Source organism: Geotrypetes seraphini, chromosome 2, assembly GCF_902459505.1.
Source record: "Geotrypetes seraphini chromosome 2, aGeoSer1.1, whole genome shotgun sequence".
NCBI lineage: Eukaryota > Metazoa > Chordata > Amphibia > Gymnophiona > Dermophiidae > Geotrypetes > Geotrypetes seraphini.
This window is the reverse complement of record NC_047085.1, coordinates 352,717,772-352,736,092: the sequence shown is the minus strand read 5'-3', so window position 1 is coordinate 352,736,092 and position 18,321 is coordinate 352,717,772. Positions and strand designations below refer to the sequence as shown.

Here is an 18,321-nt window from a genome sequence, read left to right as displayed (position 1 = left end):
TTGTATTTCTTTCCCCTCTATCCCAGTGTTTCCTGTTGTAATCTGTCTAGTTTTTAAATGATTTTTATTTTTTTATATTATTGTTATTATTTTATCATGTATTCCTTGTATATGTAAATCGCTTAGGAATTGTGATAGGCGATCAATCAAATAACGAATAAACTTGAAACTTGATAGTCGAAAAACTGAACACATTTTTTGCGTCTGTATTTAGCGAAGAGGATATACACAACATACTGGAAGCCGAGGGAGTAAACACGCAGATAGACAAGGCTGACCTGGTTGACATTGTATATTTTGATTTTCAGAAAGCGTTCGACAAGATTCCGCATGAATGACTACTTCGGAAAATTGTGAGCCATGGAATCGGGGTGAAATACTCACGTGGATTAAAAACTGGCTGACGGGTAGGAAACAGAGAGTGGGGGTGAATGGACAATACTCAGACTGGAAAAACGTCACGAGTGGAGTGCTGCAGGGTTCGGTGCTTGGACCCGTGCTCTTCAACATGTTTATAAACAACCTGGAAATTGGTACGACGAGTGAGGTGATTAAATTTGCAGATGATACGAAGTTATTCAGAATAGTGAAGACGCAGGGGGATTGCGAAGACCTGCAACGTGATATAAACAAACTCAAGAAATGGGCTGTGACATGGCAAATGAGGTTTAACGTGGATAAGTGTAAGGTGATGCATGTTAGTAACAAAAATCTTATACATGCCTACAGGATGTCTGGTGCGGTACTTGGAGAGACCTCCCAGGAAAGAGACTTGGGAGTACTGGTCGACAAGTTGATAAAGCCGTCCGCGCAATGTGCGGCAGCAGCGAAAGGGCGAACAGAATGCTAGGAATGATTAAGAAAGGGATCACAAACAGATCGGAGAAGGTTATCATGCCGCTGTACACCCTCACCTGGAATACTGTGTCCAGCACTGGTCGCCGTACATGAAGAAGTACATGGTACTACTTGAAAGGGTCCAGAGAAGAACGACTTAAATGGTTAAGGGGCTGGAGGAGTTGCCGTACAGTGAGAGATTAGAGAAACTGGGCCTCTTCTCCCTTGAAAAGAGGAGACTGAGAGGGGACATAATCGAAACATTCAAGATAATGAAGGGAATATACTTAGTAGATAAAGACAGGTTGTTCACGCTCTCCAAGGTAGAGAGAATGAGAGAACACTCTCTAAAGTTAAAAGGGGATAGATTCCGTATAAATGTAAGGAAGTTCTTCTTCACTCAGAGAGTGGTGGAAAGCTGGAATGCTCTTCCTGAGGCTGTTATAGGGGAAAACACCCTCCAGGGATTCAAGACAAAGTTAGAAAAATTCCTGCTAAACCAGAACGTACGCAGGTAAGGCTAGTCTCAGTTAAGGACTGGTCTTTGACCTAGGGGCTGCTGCATGAGCGGACTGCTGGGCATGATGAACCGCTGCTCTGACCCAGCAGCGGCAATTCTTATGTCCCTCCCCATACCCTCCTCTTCCACTCCTATCGTCCAGCAACTCCCTGTACCCTCTCCCTGCCCTTCAACCACCACGGCCCAGCAATTATCTGTTTTTTTCTCCCTTCTCCTCCACCTCTAAGGCCCAGAAATTCTCTGTTTCCTTACCCTCCTCCCTCCCTCTTCTGCAACCTCCCTGCTCCATACATGTTTTTCAGCTGGAGAAAGCAAGCAGCATTTCTTATACTGCTAATCTCGTATGCTCTGCTGAGTTTCCTCTGTAATGACAACCACATGAGCTGGCAACTTCTGTTGAATGAAACGAGGAATAGTTATGAACGTGGTTATAGCATTATGATGTATTGCTTGTGAACTGTATTGTATATATTATTGACAATTTTTGAGAACCACCAAAACTATGCTGCTTGAGGTGGGAGGTGATGGGAAAGATAATTGCATTCTGCCGAAGTGTTAGTGAGATGCGGGAAGTGATAGGATTATGGCAGTGGGAGTGGAGTCTAATGTACTTGGATTCACAAGTTTGTAGAGATAAAAAAATATATGCATTGCTACAGTGATGGGCATCTCTACATGTTTGTGATTAGGGGTCATTCTAGGTTAGAGCTCTCTTTGCCTTCAGGGAGAGTCTGTGACCCTGTTTGTAGCATGTTACTTGCCAGAGGTCCATCGTAGTAAATCCTATTCTGCCATTAAGACAGTAAACCTCAGTAAATAAATAGGCTTCCAATGCATAATATGACCAACAAACATTATCAGACCACTGTGCTTAAAAAACAAATTCTTAGTAAAGAGATTTCCAAAAGACCATGCTGATACCATCCAATCTAAAAAGAGCATAGCTTGGAACCTGGGGCAATCTCAGCAGACAAACCACTATATCATAAAATCATACCCTGTCAACACTGAAAGTCTATATATTCTATTCAAGTAAGCCCAACAGCATTACTATTATTACCGCATACTGTCTAGAACCGAAAAAGTTCATTATCCACTTTGTACTTTTCTGCGATTGTATACTGTCTTGAACTGAAACGGTATGACAGGATATAAATAAAGCTTTATTATTATTACTTATCACTGAAAGGCATACGCAGTGCTGTACATTTTGACATTTATAGACGTTCCCTGCTTGGAAGAGCTTATAATCTAATTTGGACACACATGACATGATATAGAGGGTAGGGGATGCAGAACCCAATGTAAGAGGAATAAGGAGTCGAAAACACTCTCAAAAAGGTAGACTTTTAAATGGGCCTTACAGGCTGCCAGATTAGTAAGTACTGGAACAATAACTTAACAGATTAGTATTTCCGAGTATTTATCAAATTTAGACTAACTCTATTGTTCAGTCCAGGTTTTAATCATGCAGAGAAACTCATGTAAAAACACCAGCTTCAAATACTGTAGGAAACTGAACAGAGTGATTCAAAACAATGAATAAATGAAGTTCTGCCACATAAACTTATCAAGTAAAACAATATGATATTTGAGTCAACTATTTTCTCCAGAAAGCTGCACTGCCTCTCCTCATCCCAAAACATTCACTTTCGGCCTCTCTTACAAAGCCGCGCTAGCGGCTGCGCTGCGCTAACGGCCTCGAAGCCCATAGAGATTTAAAGGGCTTCGGGGCCGTTGCTGCGCGGCTTTGTAAAAGAGGCCATTTGTTTCAGTGCCTAATGTCACCAAGGCAGAAAAGGCAGAAACTAGAAACCAAAAATAACCTGAGCAGGACTTAAAACGTCCTCTTAACATCTGAAAAACAAATAAAGTCACAACATCTCCAGAATATTAACATCGAATGTTCAGACTGTTAACATCGAAACTGTTTTTTCTTTTATGCATGATATATATGTAAGCACACATACAGGAAAAAAAAGGATTTTGTCATGTCTGAGTGGGACATTTGTCCTTTATTTGCCATCATGTTTCTATGTATGCACAGATGTAACATCATATGCATCCTTTCTTTCAATTACATATAAAGAGGTTTTTTTATTTTATTAATTTATATGCTTATATTACCTTCTTCCATAAAATCCAACTGTTCGGTGGTATCTTGCACTTCCCTGCGATCACTGTCACAATCATATTCAAAGCTTTCTTCATCATTTACAGAGTCCACTAAGGACATTCTGATAATTACTCCAGTGTGAGAAATAAAAACAGATCACCACATCCTAGTCCTGGAAAGGAGGGAGGCCCACCATCTCTGTGGGGTTGCATCAGAGCCAGAGTCAAGGGACTGAGGACTCCCCCTGACAAAGCCACCATCCTGGGCAGCCACAGTCACATATCTGCAGGAAATGTGCCACCGGGCTGTTTGTGTGCATAACCACTGCCTTCAGCACTTCTGACCTGGTACGGGAACTGAGGGAGTCACTCCCAGGCACTAGCAGAATGCTGCAATTAAGCACCATGACTCAATAAACATCCCCTGGTTAAAGAAATATTTTGAATAAATATGATTTTGATTACTGCAGGACCTGGCCTTTGCTTAATTTTTGTGGTTAATGATTGTTCACTTCCTCGCAGCCCCTGGGTACATTGTGAATGGTAGCTTCCTGAAAGGTTTCATAGCAACTGAAGAAACAGGTACTGGTAGATCTGGGTGGGGACTGTATGCTTTCCAAAGTACTGCAAAGTCACCTTTGTCAATTATACATTAACCCTGCAGGTATTAGTTTTTATAAGTGCTCTTAATAAAGCTTCCAAGGAAATGCAATCAGGACTGTAAATTTGGCTTCTAGAGATTACAAATAATTCAGAGACTGAAAGAAGCCACATACAGAGTAGAAAACTGTGTGAAGGACAGAATACTCAAAAGACAACTGTACAGCCTCATTCACAAATCTAACAGAGAACTGAACCATGATAACTAAACACAAGCACCCAAGGCCAATGCTAGAGATTAGAGAATGACATGGTGACAAAATTCATCACCGTTCCCGTCCCCATGGATAACCGCGGGAAACCATCTTCATGTCATTCTTTAAGGAAAGAGGGAAGAATCACAGTATGAATGGCCACAACCACTGACCCGCAAGTTTGCTTTGAAGAATGCTGGTGTAGAAGGACAGAAGATGAAATAGACACTAGAAAATGACATGGGTTTATTTCCCGCGGTTATCCGCAGGGACGGGAACGGTGATGAATTTTGTCACCGTGTCATTCTCTACTAGAGATACTTATGCCCAAGGGAAAACAAAGCACTAAGATGTGGCCCAGATGGGCAATAGCAATGCTTGACTATCTCTTCCCAAGAAAACCAGTTCCTGAAAGTAATGCCTTTCCATATACGTTAAGTGACACATCCGATGTACTTTTAAATCTACCAGAAAATGAGGCATCCACACTATTGAAAATCCTGTTACAACCTGCCATCAATTTCATTTTTTTTTCTAATTTAACACGTTTTCAAGATTACTATACCCAAGAACACTTGAATGATATAGAAAAACAAGTATAACAATCACAACAGCTACAAGAAATTAACATTATAATCATTTCAGGGGAGCAAGATTAGGAGCTACAAAAAAAAAAAAAAAAAAAAGAAATAAAATAATCCATAGGAAGGAATTATGAAGGTTTCACAGCTCCTGATTAAGGATTAACTCATGCTTGGTGCACCAGCCACCAATGGAATTTCCCTTGCTATCAAAATACTTTTAAAACCAATGGGAGGAAATATTTTTTCACTCAGAGAATAATTAAGCTGCTACTACTACTATTTATTATTTCTATAGCACTGAAAGGCGTATGCAGCGCTGTACATTTTAACATACAATAGACCAGGGGTGCCCACACTTTTTTGGTTTGCGAGCTACTTTTAAAATGACCAAGTCAAAATGATCTATCAACAATAAAATTTTAAAAAACACAAAGCACACTGTACGCAGAGAAAATATTAATTATCATTTATATTCGGGGTTTTTTTTCAAAGAGGTCAAGGCAGATGACTCTATGCAATGTCACCTCAGTAACAACCATACAAAAATAGACAAATATACCCCCTCCCATTTTACTAAACCACGATAACAGTTTTTAGTGCAGGCAGCTGCACTGAATGCCCCACGCTGCTCTCAACGCTCATAAGCTCCCTGCGCTAAAATCCGCTACTGTGGTTTAGTGAAAAGGAGGCCATATGGCAAAATATAGACAGCAGATATAAATTATCAAAATGGACCCATTTTGATCACTAAATTTAAAATAAAATCATTTTTCCTACCTTTGTTGTTTGGTGATTTCATGAGTCTCTGGTTGCACTTTCTTCTTCTGACTGTGCATACAATATTTATTCCCTCCTTTCTGCCTCCTGCTTGCTTCGTCTCCTCCAGACCTCATTTCATTCCCCAACAAATATCTGTCTTCCATGAGTCCAATTTTTTCTTCCTCTTTCCCTGCCTGCCCCCTGCCACCCTACTCACTCCATTCCCTCCCCCTTTTCCTTCTTCTCTCCCTACCCCCTACCCTTTCTTTCTGCTCAGCCAGGCAGCGATTGGCTGGCCTGGAACTTCCTCTCCGACGTCAGAATTAACGTGGGGTGGGGGGGGAGGCTGGCTTGCCTGGCGCTTCTGAAGTTGCTGCTGGCCTATTGTGGCGTTGGAGAATAGAAAGAATGCAAAGGCAACGCGAGTTGCGATCGACTCGCGTTGCCTTTGCGATCGACTGCTCGATATTGATCAACCTTTTGGGCACCCCTGCAATAGACAGTCCCTGCTCAGAAGAGCTTACTCTGGAATGCATTGCCAGAGGATATGGTAAGAGCGGTTAATGTGGCTGGTTTTTAAAAAGGTTTGGACAAGTTCCTTTAGGAAAAGTCCATAAACTGCTGTTAAGACAGACATGGGAGAATCCACTGCTTGCCCTGGATTGGTGGCATGAAATGCTGCTACTATTTGAGTTTTTGTCAGGTACTTGTGACTTGGATTGGCCTCCATTAAAATAGGATACTAGCCTAGATGGATCACTGGTCTGATCCAGTAAGGCTATTCTTATGTTGTTGTGACATTATTTATCATAGGACTGTCTCTGTCATGAGCCACAGAGGGAACATACACAGAACACATACAGAAGCCCTGCCTGTAACCATGGCTGTACCAAGGCATCCAAGGTTGTACCAAGGCATCTTCGACTGAAAAATCGAGCCGTTTTCTTGTTGTCTGCTGACACCATGAGTTTGAACATCAAATGCCCCCAACGACTCACAATGCTGTTGAATGCTTCCTGAGACCATTCTCTGGAATCCAGAATCTGCTGGCTGAGGAAATCCACTTGCACGTTGTCCACTCCTGCTACATGTGCTGCTGAGAGGGCCAACAGGTGGATCTCCACCCAATGAAACAGCATTTGGGCCTCCAGCTGTAGTGGAGCACTCTTGGTGCCTTCTCTGCAGATTTACATAGGCTAGCACCATTGCACTCTCCAAGAAAACTAGAGGTAGGTCTTTTCAGACAAATCTGATCAATTTCTTTGACTGGGTGACCAGAGAATTGGATAGAAGATGTGCACTAGATGTGGTGTATTTAGATTTTAGCAAAGCCTTTGACAGTGTTCCACACAGACATCTGATAAATAAACTGAGTGCCCTTGGGATGGGTCCCAAAGTGATGGGCTGGGTCAGTAAATGGTTGAGTGGAAGTCGACAGAGGGTAGTGATCAATAGAGATCGCTCTGAGGAAAGGGATGTTGCGAATGGTGTGCCTCAAGGTTCTGATCTTGGGCCTATTCTTTTCAACATTTTTATAAATGATATTGCTGAAGGGTTGTCGGGTAAGATTTGCCTCTTTGCGGATGATACCAAAATCTGCAAAAGAGCAGACACTTTGGATGGTGTGAATAACATGAAGAAAGATCTGGTGAAGCTTGAAGATGGTCTGAAATTTGGCAGTTAAAATTTAATACAAAGAAATGCAAGGTCATGCATTTGGGCTACAAAAACCCAGGGAAACGGTACAGTTTAGGGGGTGAAGAACTTATGTGCATGACAGAAGAGCGAGACTTGGGTGTGATTGTATATTATGATCTTAAGGTGGCCAAACAGGTTGAAAAGGTGATGGCAAAAGCTAGAAGGGTGCTGGGTTGCATAGGGAGAGGTATGGCCAGTAGGAAAAAGGAGGTATTAATGCCTCTGTATAAGATTCTGGTGAGACCTCATTTAGAATATTGTGTACAACTCTGGAGGCCACACCTTCAAAAAGATATAAAAAGGATGGAGTCCAGAGGAAGGCTACTAAAATGGTGTGTTGTCTTCGTGATAAGGCGTATGGGGACAGACTTAAAGATCTCAATCTGTATACTTTGGAGGAAAGGCGGGAGAGGGGAGATATGATAGAGATGTTTAAATATCTACGTAATATAAATGTGCATGAGTCGAGTTTCTTTCATTTGAAAGGAAACTCTGCAATGAGAGGGCATAGGATGAAGTTAAGAGGTGATAGGCTCCGGAGTAATCCGAGGAAATACTTTTCTATGGAAAGGGTGATAGATGCCTGGAACAGTCTCCCGGAAGAGGTGGTGAAAACAGAAAATGTATCTGAATTCAAGAGGGCCTGGGATAGGCACGTGGGATCTCTCAGAGAGAGAAAGCGATAATGGTTACTGCAGATGGGCAGACTAGATGGGCTATTTGGTCTTTATCTGCCGTCATGTTTCTATGTTTCTATATTGCTTTGCCCTGAAGTAAGCTTCCAAGCACCTGAAGAACCAGGCAGATTGCTCTCCACGATCAACTCCTTTTTTTTCTCTACGGATAAAACCTGGAGTAAGCCTTGTTCCCAAGGGAACAGTCCTTGAGCTCCCAGAATGTAAATGCAGGCTGGCCAAGCAGGTGCCCTGCAAAGCAGACTGCCTCTTGGCTACAGACTACTGCCCTTTGAGTGTGTGTTCTCTTTTATCCAGAGATGTCCTATTACTGGGATCCTCTGCAGCACCAAATCATGACTTGATAAAAACCTAAAATTAAAGGAAAAATAAACCCGAGCAGAACAGACAGGTTCCTACCATCTCGAGTGTAGAGAGTAAAAGTGAGGAATCACAGGACAGCCCAGAGTGAGGGGAGGCAGAGCAAAAAAATGTAAATGAGGCTCTCTACATCAGATCTCGCGATTAGAGATAAACAGCCCACATGTTCAAGAATGATGTGCCTACTGCACTAGAAATCCATCCAGTTATTCTAGTATAACTGTTTTACTTTATAAAGTCATTCCAGTACAGAATTAATTTCCACAAAGAGCTATCACCATCAGGCTCCATCTACATAAAGAAAAATTCAACCAAGAAACAGCTAATTATGAGAAATTAATTCCCCTACTATCACCAACTACACACACACAAAAAAAAAAATCACAAGACTTTTTATTCTTCCTTAACAAGACTGTACAATACATTTTCTTTACCTGTATACCTAGCCTTCTGCTACATACCAAGTCTTGCTTTCTCACCCCTCTCCCCTCCCAAATTCTGCCGAGAATAAAAAAATTAATCAGAATTCACAGTACAATGGCTTTATTCCACAGTTTACAGAATTCATGACTGCATACAGAGGACCCTTTTAGAACACACCATTGTATATGCTCAGAGCTCACCAAATATTATTAAATAGGTTTAGCTATTCCAAAACACAAATTAACAAATCTATCACACGCATACCACATTTATCTGTTATTACATACTTAACCATCCCTATCTGTAATTACTTAAAGGCCAGCAAATAAAAAAATCCAGCTCACTGCACAGAACTCCTTAATCTAACCTCTCCCATGGCCCCATCACTAGTAATACACCTTACCCACCAAATTACAGGTGTTCTTTATCTGGCACCTAATTTTATATAATCCTGGAGCGCAAATAGTGGGTCCTATTCTCCCTTTTGCTCACATGTAAGGTATGCAACACAGGTATCCCCAACAATGGCAGGGAATTATTCCGTTCCTCACATCAGACATCTCAGCTTCTCAACAAGAGCACAAATACACATACATAAACCATGTTCTAATGCAGAATGAAACAAAAGCTTAGCAGACCCTGACAGAACCCAAATGGGCTTATGACCCACAGTCAGCCCTGCTTCAATGGGGGAAAAAAATCAGTGCAGCTGTGAGAAGCCTGCCTGTGAGGCCTTAAAGCAGCAGCCTCCTGCTGCCTCATTCTGATTAAAGCACAACGCCACATAAAGGCACTGCACCCAAGAGTGTATCGCCACGTCCAGGAATGCTCGAGCTGCCTTGTTAAAATACCATGAGTCAATTACTGAAAAGTCAATAGCTATAAGAGCAGCAACTCACACTCCTGGCGAAATAAGATTACATTAGGCAGAGGAAAGCAGGCACTGGAGAACAAAAGCTATCTATAACCAGGCAGACCTACTATTACACCTCATAAAGCTCTGTACAGAATACAGGATCCAAACAAATTACAGCTCATAAGTACACTGCTGTTCAGGCCTCCTTCAAGTTATACACTGATAGAATTCTATTGTTCTATCATTTGCACTGGTTATGAAAATTTTATATCAATCCATTTATAGCTATATATAGAAACACAAACACACACATCACATCCGTCCAACTCTGCCTGTCAGTATATAGACAGATATAGATTTAGATATAAATATCTATGTTTCCCACACATATATATGTACATATACAAATGATAAGTAGATAAGTCAGAGATATATTAACAAAATTACTGGCTAATATATACATACACAATTGAATACATCCAATTCTTCCAAATGTGGAGTTGATTGATCTGAGTACACTCTTTCTTCTGTTACATCATCCAACTGCACCAGCATGATACAGGGTTTTTTTTTTTAAAAAAAAAAGGTCTACTTGAATTAGGTACTGCTAAAATGTTGATTTTTTTTTTTTTTAATATCTCTGCAATAAACATTTATGTTGCATACCTATACTGAACTGAAATAGCATTTCCAAGAGAAAATGGAACATTTATTAGAACTGGCTGTTGATATTAAATTGCAGTTGTTCTGCAAATATAGAGAGAGTCTTGCAGTACTAGTTTCCTTTGTGTGCAATGATATGAAAGACCGAGAGTCTGTGGACTTGCATGCAAGGTGCTCATGGCTGTCCTGATATAACAGGCCATGTAATGCACTTAATTAAACCCACTGATACCACTATACGTATCTCCCAAATGGGGAGATGAAGACATTAGCCTTGCAAGTTCCTCCATTACCCCACTGTGGCATGACAGAACTTAACATTTGTTACCGTCGGAACATTCTTCATAGTACCAGTCTAGCTCGTAGTAATCCGCTTCGATAAATTTCTGCATAGTCGGTATCCTTTTGTGCAATGGACGAAAGAGTTTTCACTTTGCCGAGGTCAGGTAAGACGCAGCCATGCTTCCAATCCTTTGCACAGATCTGGATTACAAACAGACTCACAATATGCTGGAACACAGCTACACATTTTCGACGAGATGCTGGAGCCGAGGAGGAGGAGTGGGGGACAAGAAAACAAGGAAGGGAAAAAGGGAAGGAGGTACACTTTTACAACAGATGCTGTGGTAGCATGATCTAATAAAAAAAAAAAAAGCACTGGCGAGGAGTCCAAGGTGGGAGTCAACGGAGCCATCCTATCGAGAGGCCCGGTAGCTGACGTCAGAGACACACACACCCCACCGCTTGCCTGCCTCCAGCTCCTTCCTTTCTAGCTGCATTCTGCACATCTTTCATTCTCACATGTTACCATGGAGACCAGCTGGCACGAAAGGATGCAGACGACGTCTCCAATCAGTGCCGGGTTTCTGTAACTAATAGGTGCCTTCTCCACAATAAGGAGCCGTTTCTAAGAAGCACATGATGGCTGGAAAGATCTGACTTCTAAAAGATGCTTTATAACTGATGCTTTTATCCCCCTGCTGTTGGATGCTACCTTGTTGACTTACTAACAGTTTTATTTTCAGCAGCACCCTTATTGTAACTGGATTTAACACTGGCCTCTTATTGTTAGGAGAATTTGTCACAACCCGTACACAAATGTTAATTTCTGCATAAAGCCCTCAGACTGGAAAAACAAAATAAAACTATTCAGTGGGACACAAAGAAACCTGTATCCTTCCAACTGCTTTGTTTAACACTTCCCTGTGTGGTCCTTCATAATAAAATGCCACAAGCAATTGACCAGCTCAGTACAAGTTACATACATTTCCCTATACTCTGTTCCTGGGAACTTAACACAGAGTCACTGATATCTTATGGAACACACATAAAAAATCATCCCCTTGAAATACCATTAAAAAAAAAAAATCGATCTGAATGTCAGGACTGATTTAAGACATTTTTGACTCACTGCAACATTAGGATTTGTAGGCCTTCCTATACACCCAGTCCTACATCAGCATTGCAGATGGATTCCTGCAAAATGAAATGTCAAATCTATGTAACTGAAAAGGAATAACCTGCAAAACTTGTGCTAAAGATCTTGTATCTAAAAGAAATATACAGTAGAATCTCAATTATCCGGCACCCACAGGGATTGGTGGATACTGGATAACTGTTTTTCTGGTTAATTGAGAGTGTTTTAACACAGTCTCAATTCCCCCCTCTCCCTCCCTGAAGCCACAAAACTCTACTCCCTCCCTCCGTCAAGCCTCTGTGGAAGAATCAGGCAGCAGTCCTGAGCCGCAACTTCCTCACGGCCAGCCCTGGCAGGGCCTTTCCTGATGCGTTGAAGTGACGCGTTAGAGGAAAGGCTCTGCCAGGGCTGGCTGCAAGCAGCCTGTTTTGAGGCTGCCTCCTGCTGACTTCTGCGTTTTGGGTAAGGAGGAGAGGAAGGGAGGGAGCGAGGGAGTTGCGGCTCAGGACCGCTGCCTGCTTCTGCCACTAAGGGGCTTGAGAGAGGGAGGGACTAGAGTATTGCGGCTTGGGGGCTTGAAGGAGGGCTTTGCAGCTCAGGACCGCTGCTGTGCTGGTTCTTCAGGGCAGGAGGGAAGGGGGTTCATAGCTGCTTCGGAGCTTGAGGGCTTGAGGGAGGAAGGGAGGATTTGCGGCTCAGGATGCTGCCGCACTGGTGCTTCGGGTTGGGAAAGAGGTGTGGTTCGCTGCTCAGGAATGCCGCCACTAGCAGTTCTTTGGGGCTTGAGGGAGGGGGGGGGGGATTGTGGCTCAGGGCCACTGCAGCTGGTGCTTTGAGAGACATTTTTTTCCACCGGCGATTATTTTGCCACTTGGGTGAGAGTCCCAGTAAACTGAGACAATACTGTATTTAACACAATTTGAATATATATTATGATGATTCCTGCCACATCATGTGAAAATATTGTGGTTAAGAAACATTAATCTATGGAAGTCAGTCTACTCAGGGCTTTGAAGAAGAAGAAGAAGGTCTAACATTGTACTCTTAAGCCAGCCCTGCTAAACCTTGCAGATTTTTGAAAATGACAGCAATGTTTCAAATAAGGTTGGATCTCTCTAAAAATAACAATTAGCTTCTCCAACTAAGGAGAACTTTTATTGAGAAATAATCACTGCACTTTTAATTTTGCAGTATTTCTAAAGGAACTATACACAAGATATCTTGGGCTAAATTTACTAACAGGCCCTGCTATGTTACGTGTGCTAACTTGCATCAGCAAAGGTCCTATTTTTTGTAATTGGACCTGATTACTAATAGTGTGTGTTAAATGAATTAGCATGTGCTTAACACAATAGAACACTTCTATCTTTACAGATGTAGTCTACAAATCTCCAACGCAAACGAAGAACTAGACAGAAATCTAATTAGTGATATTGCTTCTGTGCTTAAAAGTTATGATGTCTAACCGGCACTAAGCGTGATTCTATAAGCTAGGCGTAACTTTTTTAGAATTGCACTTAGTGCCATACAAGGTGGCACCAATATTTTTTAGGTGTGGTATATAGAACCAGGCCCTATGGCACTTAGCCATTACCTTACAGAACAGCATGTAGTGCATACAGGCATCTGCCAATTTAATGGCAGCTCTGGTGTATATATGTGGCATGTATTTCTAAGTACCAGTTTACAGAATTGCCCTGTTAATGATTAGAATATGTCAGTTTTGGAAACTGATGTTTGCTATCTTTAGATTTTGCACAGTAAGAAGGAAATCCACTATTTCTCCAGTGTTGTGCTGTATGCAGAGTCTGGCTTCCTGAGGTTTCAGATTAATTTCTGTCTACATATTTCATGGTACACTTTTAGAAAGAAGGCTCTAAGCTAGATGTCTTGAACTGGGGGTGACAGAATCCAAATGTAATGTCAAGGACAATTACTCTGTGTGAAAGCTTGCTAAGAATAGGTAAGCAGTATTACAAAACTATGCTTTTGACATTTTATTATTATTCCTCTTCCTAATAGAATGGGACTGTTAATATACATCCAGAACTGGACTTTTTTTTTCATTTTGTTTCATACATTCATTATAATAAACAAATTTATTTAAAGGCAGACCTCACCAAATTTTCATAAGAACTAGGAACCAGTCCAGAGATCCATGAGTCAGACTTGGAACAATAGAAATGTTGTTTATTTAAGCATTTATACATTTCTACTTCCTTGTGTTCAGGGTGATGTACAGCAAACGATTTATTATAGTAACAGGGACAGTGGTATAGCCAGGATTAAATGGCCCCAGGCAGAAAAATTAAGATGGCTCCTTATAACACTATCTCTCCTAAATGAGGACTGTTGGGGTGGAAGGGAGAGAGCAGACATCAGTAATAGAAATATGAAGGCAAAAATTAATTTGAAACCTCAAGAAGTCAGACCTCTGCATATAGAAAAAATCTAGAGCAATATAAACTGATATGCAAGTTATGAGAGATGCACATACAAATTAATAAATTCAGAATAAAACACTTTTAACTTTTGCTGATTGAGCTCAAGGATCCTCTGGACACATCTGCTATACTACATCTAGTGTTTCTGCCGTGCCCGGAGTTCCTTATCATCTACTGTGACTACATGTTAATCGCAGCAAGCTCCACCCACTTCCTGCAAAATCATTGAGGACAATATTGAGGCACATCTTAATATACTCAATCTAGTAGATTTTATTTTCCTTGTCAATTCAGTTTTGTTTTGTTTTTAATAGGTACATTTACAATGTATTGGTAGTTATTTTCCAACGAATCTGCAGTGAAAAGTGAACATCAAAAAACAAGAAAGAAACTGTAGATGGAAATGTACAAGGACAGGAATCTTTATTTAAAAAAAACCATATAAATTTGTAATCTTTTGAAAATGGCTCTCAAATACATGGGTCCGCATTCCATGTACATGAGAGCCATTTTCAAAGGATTACAAATTTATATGTTTTTTAAATAAAGAATCCTGTCCTTGTACATTTCCATCTGCAGTTTCTTTCTTGGTTTTTTGGTAGTTATTTTGCCTATTCTTTGTGCTTGGGATGGGAGATCTTGGGGAAGTTTCCCGGGCTGTGAATTATTCAAACTCTTATATACCATTATCATCATCCCAGATATAAGCAAAGACCCACTTCGCCCAATAATTGCCTCGTTGATTATAATCAGATTATGCAGGAAACAGATGTACAGTAATTTTAGGTAGGCATCCTTTTTATGACTCCATTAAATTTATTAATCCTTAGAAAGTACAAGGGACCTTGATCCCTTGATGTACATCTACAAATGATAACTGAATACCTTTTTTAGTTGTATGATCTGCTTTTTCTTTTTTTATGCCTTTTTTTGATGTTTTAAATTTGTTTTTAGCTTTTGTCATATAGGGGTCCTTTAACTAAGGTGCGCTAGCCGTTTTAGCGCACATTAAATATTAATGTACACTAAACGCTAACGCATCCATTATATTATATCCATTATATATATATGCTAAAATGGCTAGTGCGCCTTAGTAAAAGAGGGGGATTGTTTTTGTAATTTTTGTGATGTTTTTTGTTCTGTTTTGTTTTTTGATTATATATGCAATTTTAGAACCCGCTTCACAATGTTGGATTTGCGGGATATAAATAACTGAAAAGTAATGAGGCTGCCTCTATTATTTTGACAAGAAGATGTGGCAATGATGTGCTGGTTCTTGTGAAGCTCATACATCAATGTTTCTGAACCAATTGAACTGCCATAGTCTTCATTGTTGGGTCACAGTGAGAGGAAGAACTTTGTATGTTTCATCATGCGTGGAAAGAAGTTCTCTTCAATTGATGAAGTGAAAAATGTCACAGTCACAGCGCTAAAAGTAATGTCGCAAAACAGTTTACTGCATTGGCTTTGAATCATTTTTTTAATGCTGTAAAAATATTGTAACTAGATACTATCCAGCACTGTATGTGTGGGCGGGTGTGTATCTGTACATGTGGGGGTAAGTGGGCATGGGTGTGCATGTGTGAGGGACATGGGTATGTATGTGTGAGTGGGCATGGGTGTGTATGTGTGGGTATGGTGGTGTATGTGTGTGTGGGTTTGGATATGGGTGTGTATGGGTGTGTGTGTATGCATATGAGCGTGTATTTCTTTGTGTGGGTATGTGGGGGTGTATTTGTAGGGGTGTGGGTAAGTGGGGGGGGGGGTGAATGGGTGTGTGTTTATGTGGGGAAGAGTGGGTATGGGTGTGTATTTGTGGGTATGGGCGTGTGTGTGTGCATTCCCAGAAGTTTTAGAGTTGGTTGAATGGGGTATGTGATAAAGTTTATTACAAGGTTTGTTAAGGTTGGGGTTTTGCTATTTTCAAGGAAGATGAATTTTGTTTTGTCAGGATTTAGTTTCAGTTTGTGCTCTTTCATCCATGTTGCTACTGTTTCTAGTGTTCTGTGCAGCGTGTCTGTCATGGAGGGTGCTGGTCAAAAGGAAGGAGGATGGTGATGTCATCTGCGTAGCTGTAAGAGGTCAGGCCTAGTTTGTCAAGGCAGGTGCCTAGGGAAGCAATGTATAGGTTGAAGAGTATGGGAGATAAAGGTGATCCTTGGGGTATGCCACAGGGATTGGACCATGGTTCTGATTTTTCTTTGTTTGTCTTTACTCTGTAAGTTCTGGATTGTAGGAATCCTTTAAACCATGATAGTACCTTGCCTGTGATTCCTATTGAGTCTAATATTTGAAGTAGGATGTCATGGTCTACCAGGTCAAAAGCTGAGGTTAGATCAAGTTGAATAATTAGCTTTTTTTTTTTTGCCTGTGCTGAGGTGTTGTCTAGCAGTGTCCACGAGGGATCTTAGTAGTGTCTCAGTGCTGTAATTGGTTCTGAAACCAGACTGTGTAGGGTGGAGTAGGTTGTGGTTTTCTAGGTATATGGTTAGGAGTTTAGCTATGAGGCCTTCCATTAGCTTGACATAAAGTGGTATTGAGGCTATGGGCCTGTAGTTGGAGGGTTGATCTATTGGGGTCTTTTAGGATTGGAGTGATGATGATTTCGCTGAGATCTTGCGGGAAAAGGCCGTCTGTGAGCAAGATTTGTATCCATTGTAAAAGGAGGGCACAGAATAACATACTGGTGGTTTTTAACAGGTTTGGGGCAGGAGCTGAGGTCACAGGTTGTGTGGCTGTATTTATTGTAGAGTTTGTTTACACTAGACCATGTATAGTGGAGAAGTAGGACCAGGTTCTGTCTGCTGCAACTGATTCTTTTTCTGTGGGGGGTATTGAAATCTTTTCTAGATAGGTAGGGGGTCCAGTGAATGTAGCCCTGGAAGTTGCGAATTTGTTTTTAAAAAACTCCGCTAAAAGGGTGGCTGAAGGAGGGGGAGTGTCGTTATTAGTCAGGTAGGGTTTGGTTGTGACTTAATAGACCACCACATACTTCTTTCATTCCTGAACGCTATTGGCATCACATGAATTGTCCTAAATTGCTTCAGGGGCTTCCTAACAAGTTGCTCATACCAAGTCTTCCACGACAACAAACTCTCCCCTGTCTGGACCATTTCTTGAGGAGTTCCGCAAGGTTCCCATTGTCCCCAATCCTGTTCAACATATACTTATATTCGCTGGGGAACCTCCTACCCTCATCAGGAGTTAAGAGCTATAGTTACGCCGATGACATCACGGTCAAGTTTCAAGTTTATTACATTTGATATACCGCCTAATTAAATCCTAAGTGGTTTACATAGAAAAAAACATATTTTTACAAAAGTATAAATATATAGGAGGGTACTTACACAGACTTACAATAAACAATAAAACAATAAAAAGATACCACAAGACACAGAAGGGAAAGTGGTAAAAGAATATATCATATTAAAAAAAAAAAGAATATGGGAAAGGAACAAGCCAGGAGGGTGGGAAAAATGAGAGAAAGAAGAGAAGAAAAGAGAAGGGAGAAAAATGCCTTTTGAGATTAATTCTAAGGCTGATGTAGTGTTTTAGGTTTCAAAAGCATCTTTGAATAGAAAAGTCTTAAGATCTTATTTGAACTTAGAGGCACAGTGCTCTTGTCTAAGGTTGCTAGGGAGGAAATTCCACAGTGTAGGTGCTACAACAGAAGATAGTTTTACGGGTGTCGTATACTATTTGGCGCATGGAGGGAATTGCAAGAAGATATTGTTGAGTGGATAACAGCATCCTTGAGGTAGTATATAGTGTCAAAAATCTGTCAATGAATGCTGGAGAATGATTGGATTGTACCTTGAATGTGAAGAACAATATTTAAAATGTGATCCAGTGCACTACTGGCAACCAGTGGGCGTCTTTTAAGAGAGGTGTAACATGATCGTATTTTTTGGCTTTGTAGATAATTTTAACCACCATATTCTGTATGATTTGGAGCCTTCGGATTTCCTTTTAGTAGAGTGAGTTGCAGTAATCTAAATGAGAGATTACTAGTGAGTGAATAAGAATAGTAAGGGATTTGGCGTCTAAAAGAGAATGTAGAGAACGGATCATTTTACGTTTGAAGAAACATTTGCGA

The 18,321-nt window shown here is 40.9% G+C and overlaps 1 protein-coding gene across 12 annotated transcripts in view; it reads right to left on the bottom strand.

Moving 5' to 3' along the window:
- TRAK1 (trafficking kinesin protein 1) overlaps positions 1 to 18,321 on the bottom strand; it is a 203,285-nt gene that overhangs the window by 130,172 nt on the left and 54,792 nt on the right. For 2 of the 12 annotated variants that reach the window (XM_033930394.1, XM_033930404.1), the window contains exon 1: positions 10,693 to 10,771. The exons of 9 other annotated variants lie outside the window; for them this stretch is intronic. In XM_033930394.1, coding sequence (XP_033786285.1) covers positions 10,693 to 10,756 — 64 coding nt within the window. In that variant the 5' untranslated portion in view covers positions 10,757 to 10,771. Of the gene's footprint in view, positions 1 to 3,484; positions 3,810 to 10,692; positions 10,772 to 18,321 lie in introns of those variants that run through there. One more of the 12 variants, XM_033930392.1, reaches the window with a different exon arrangement.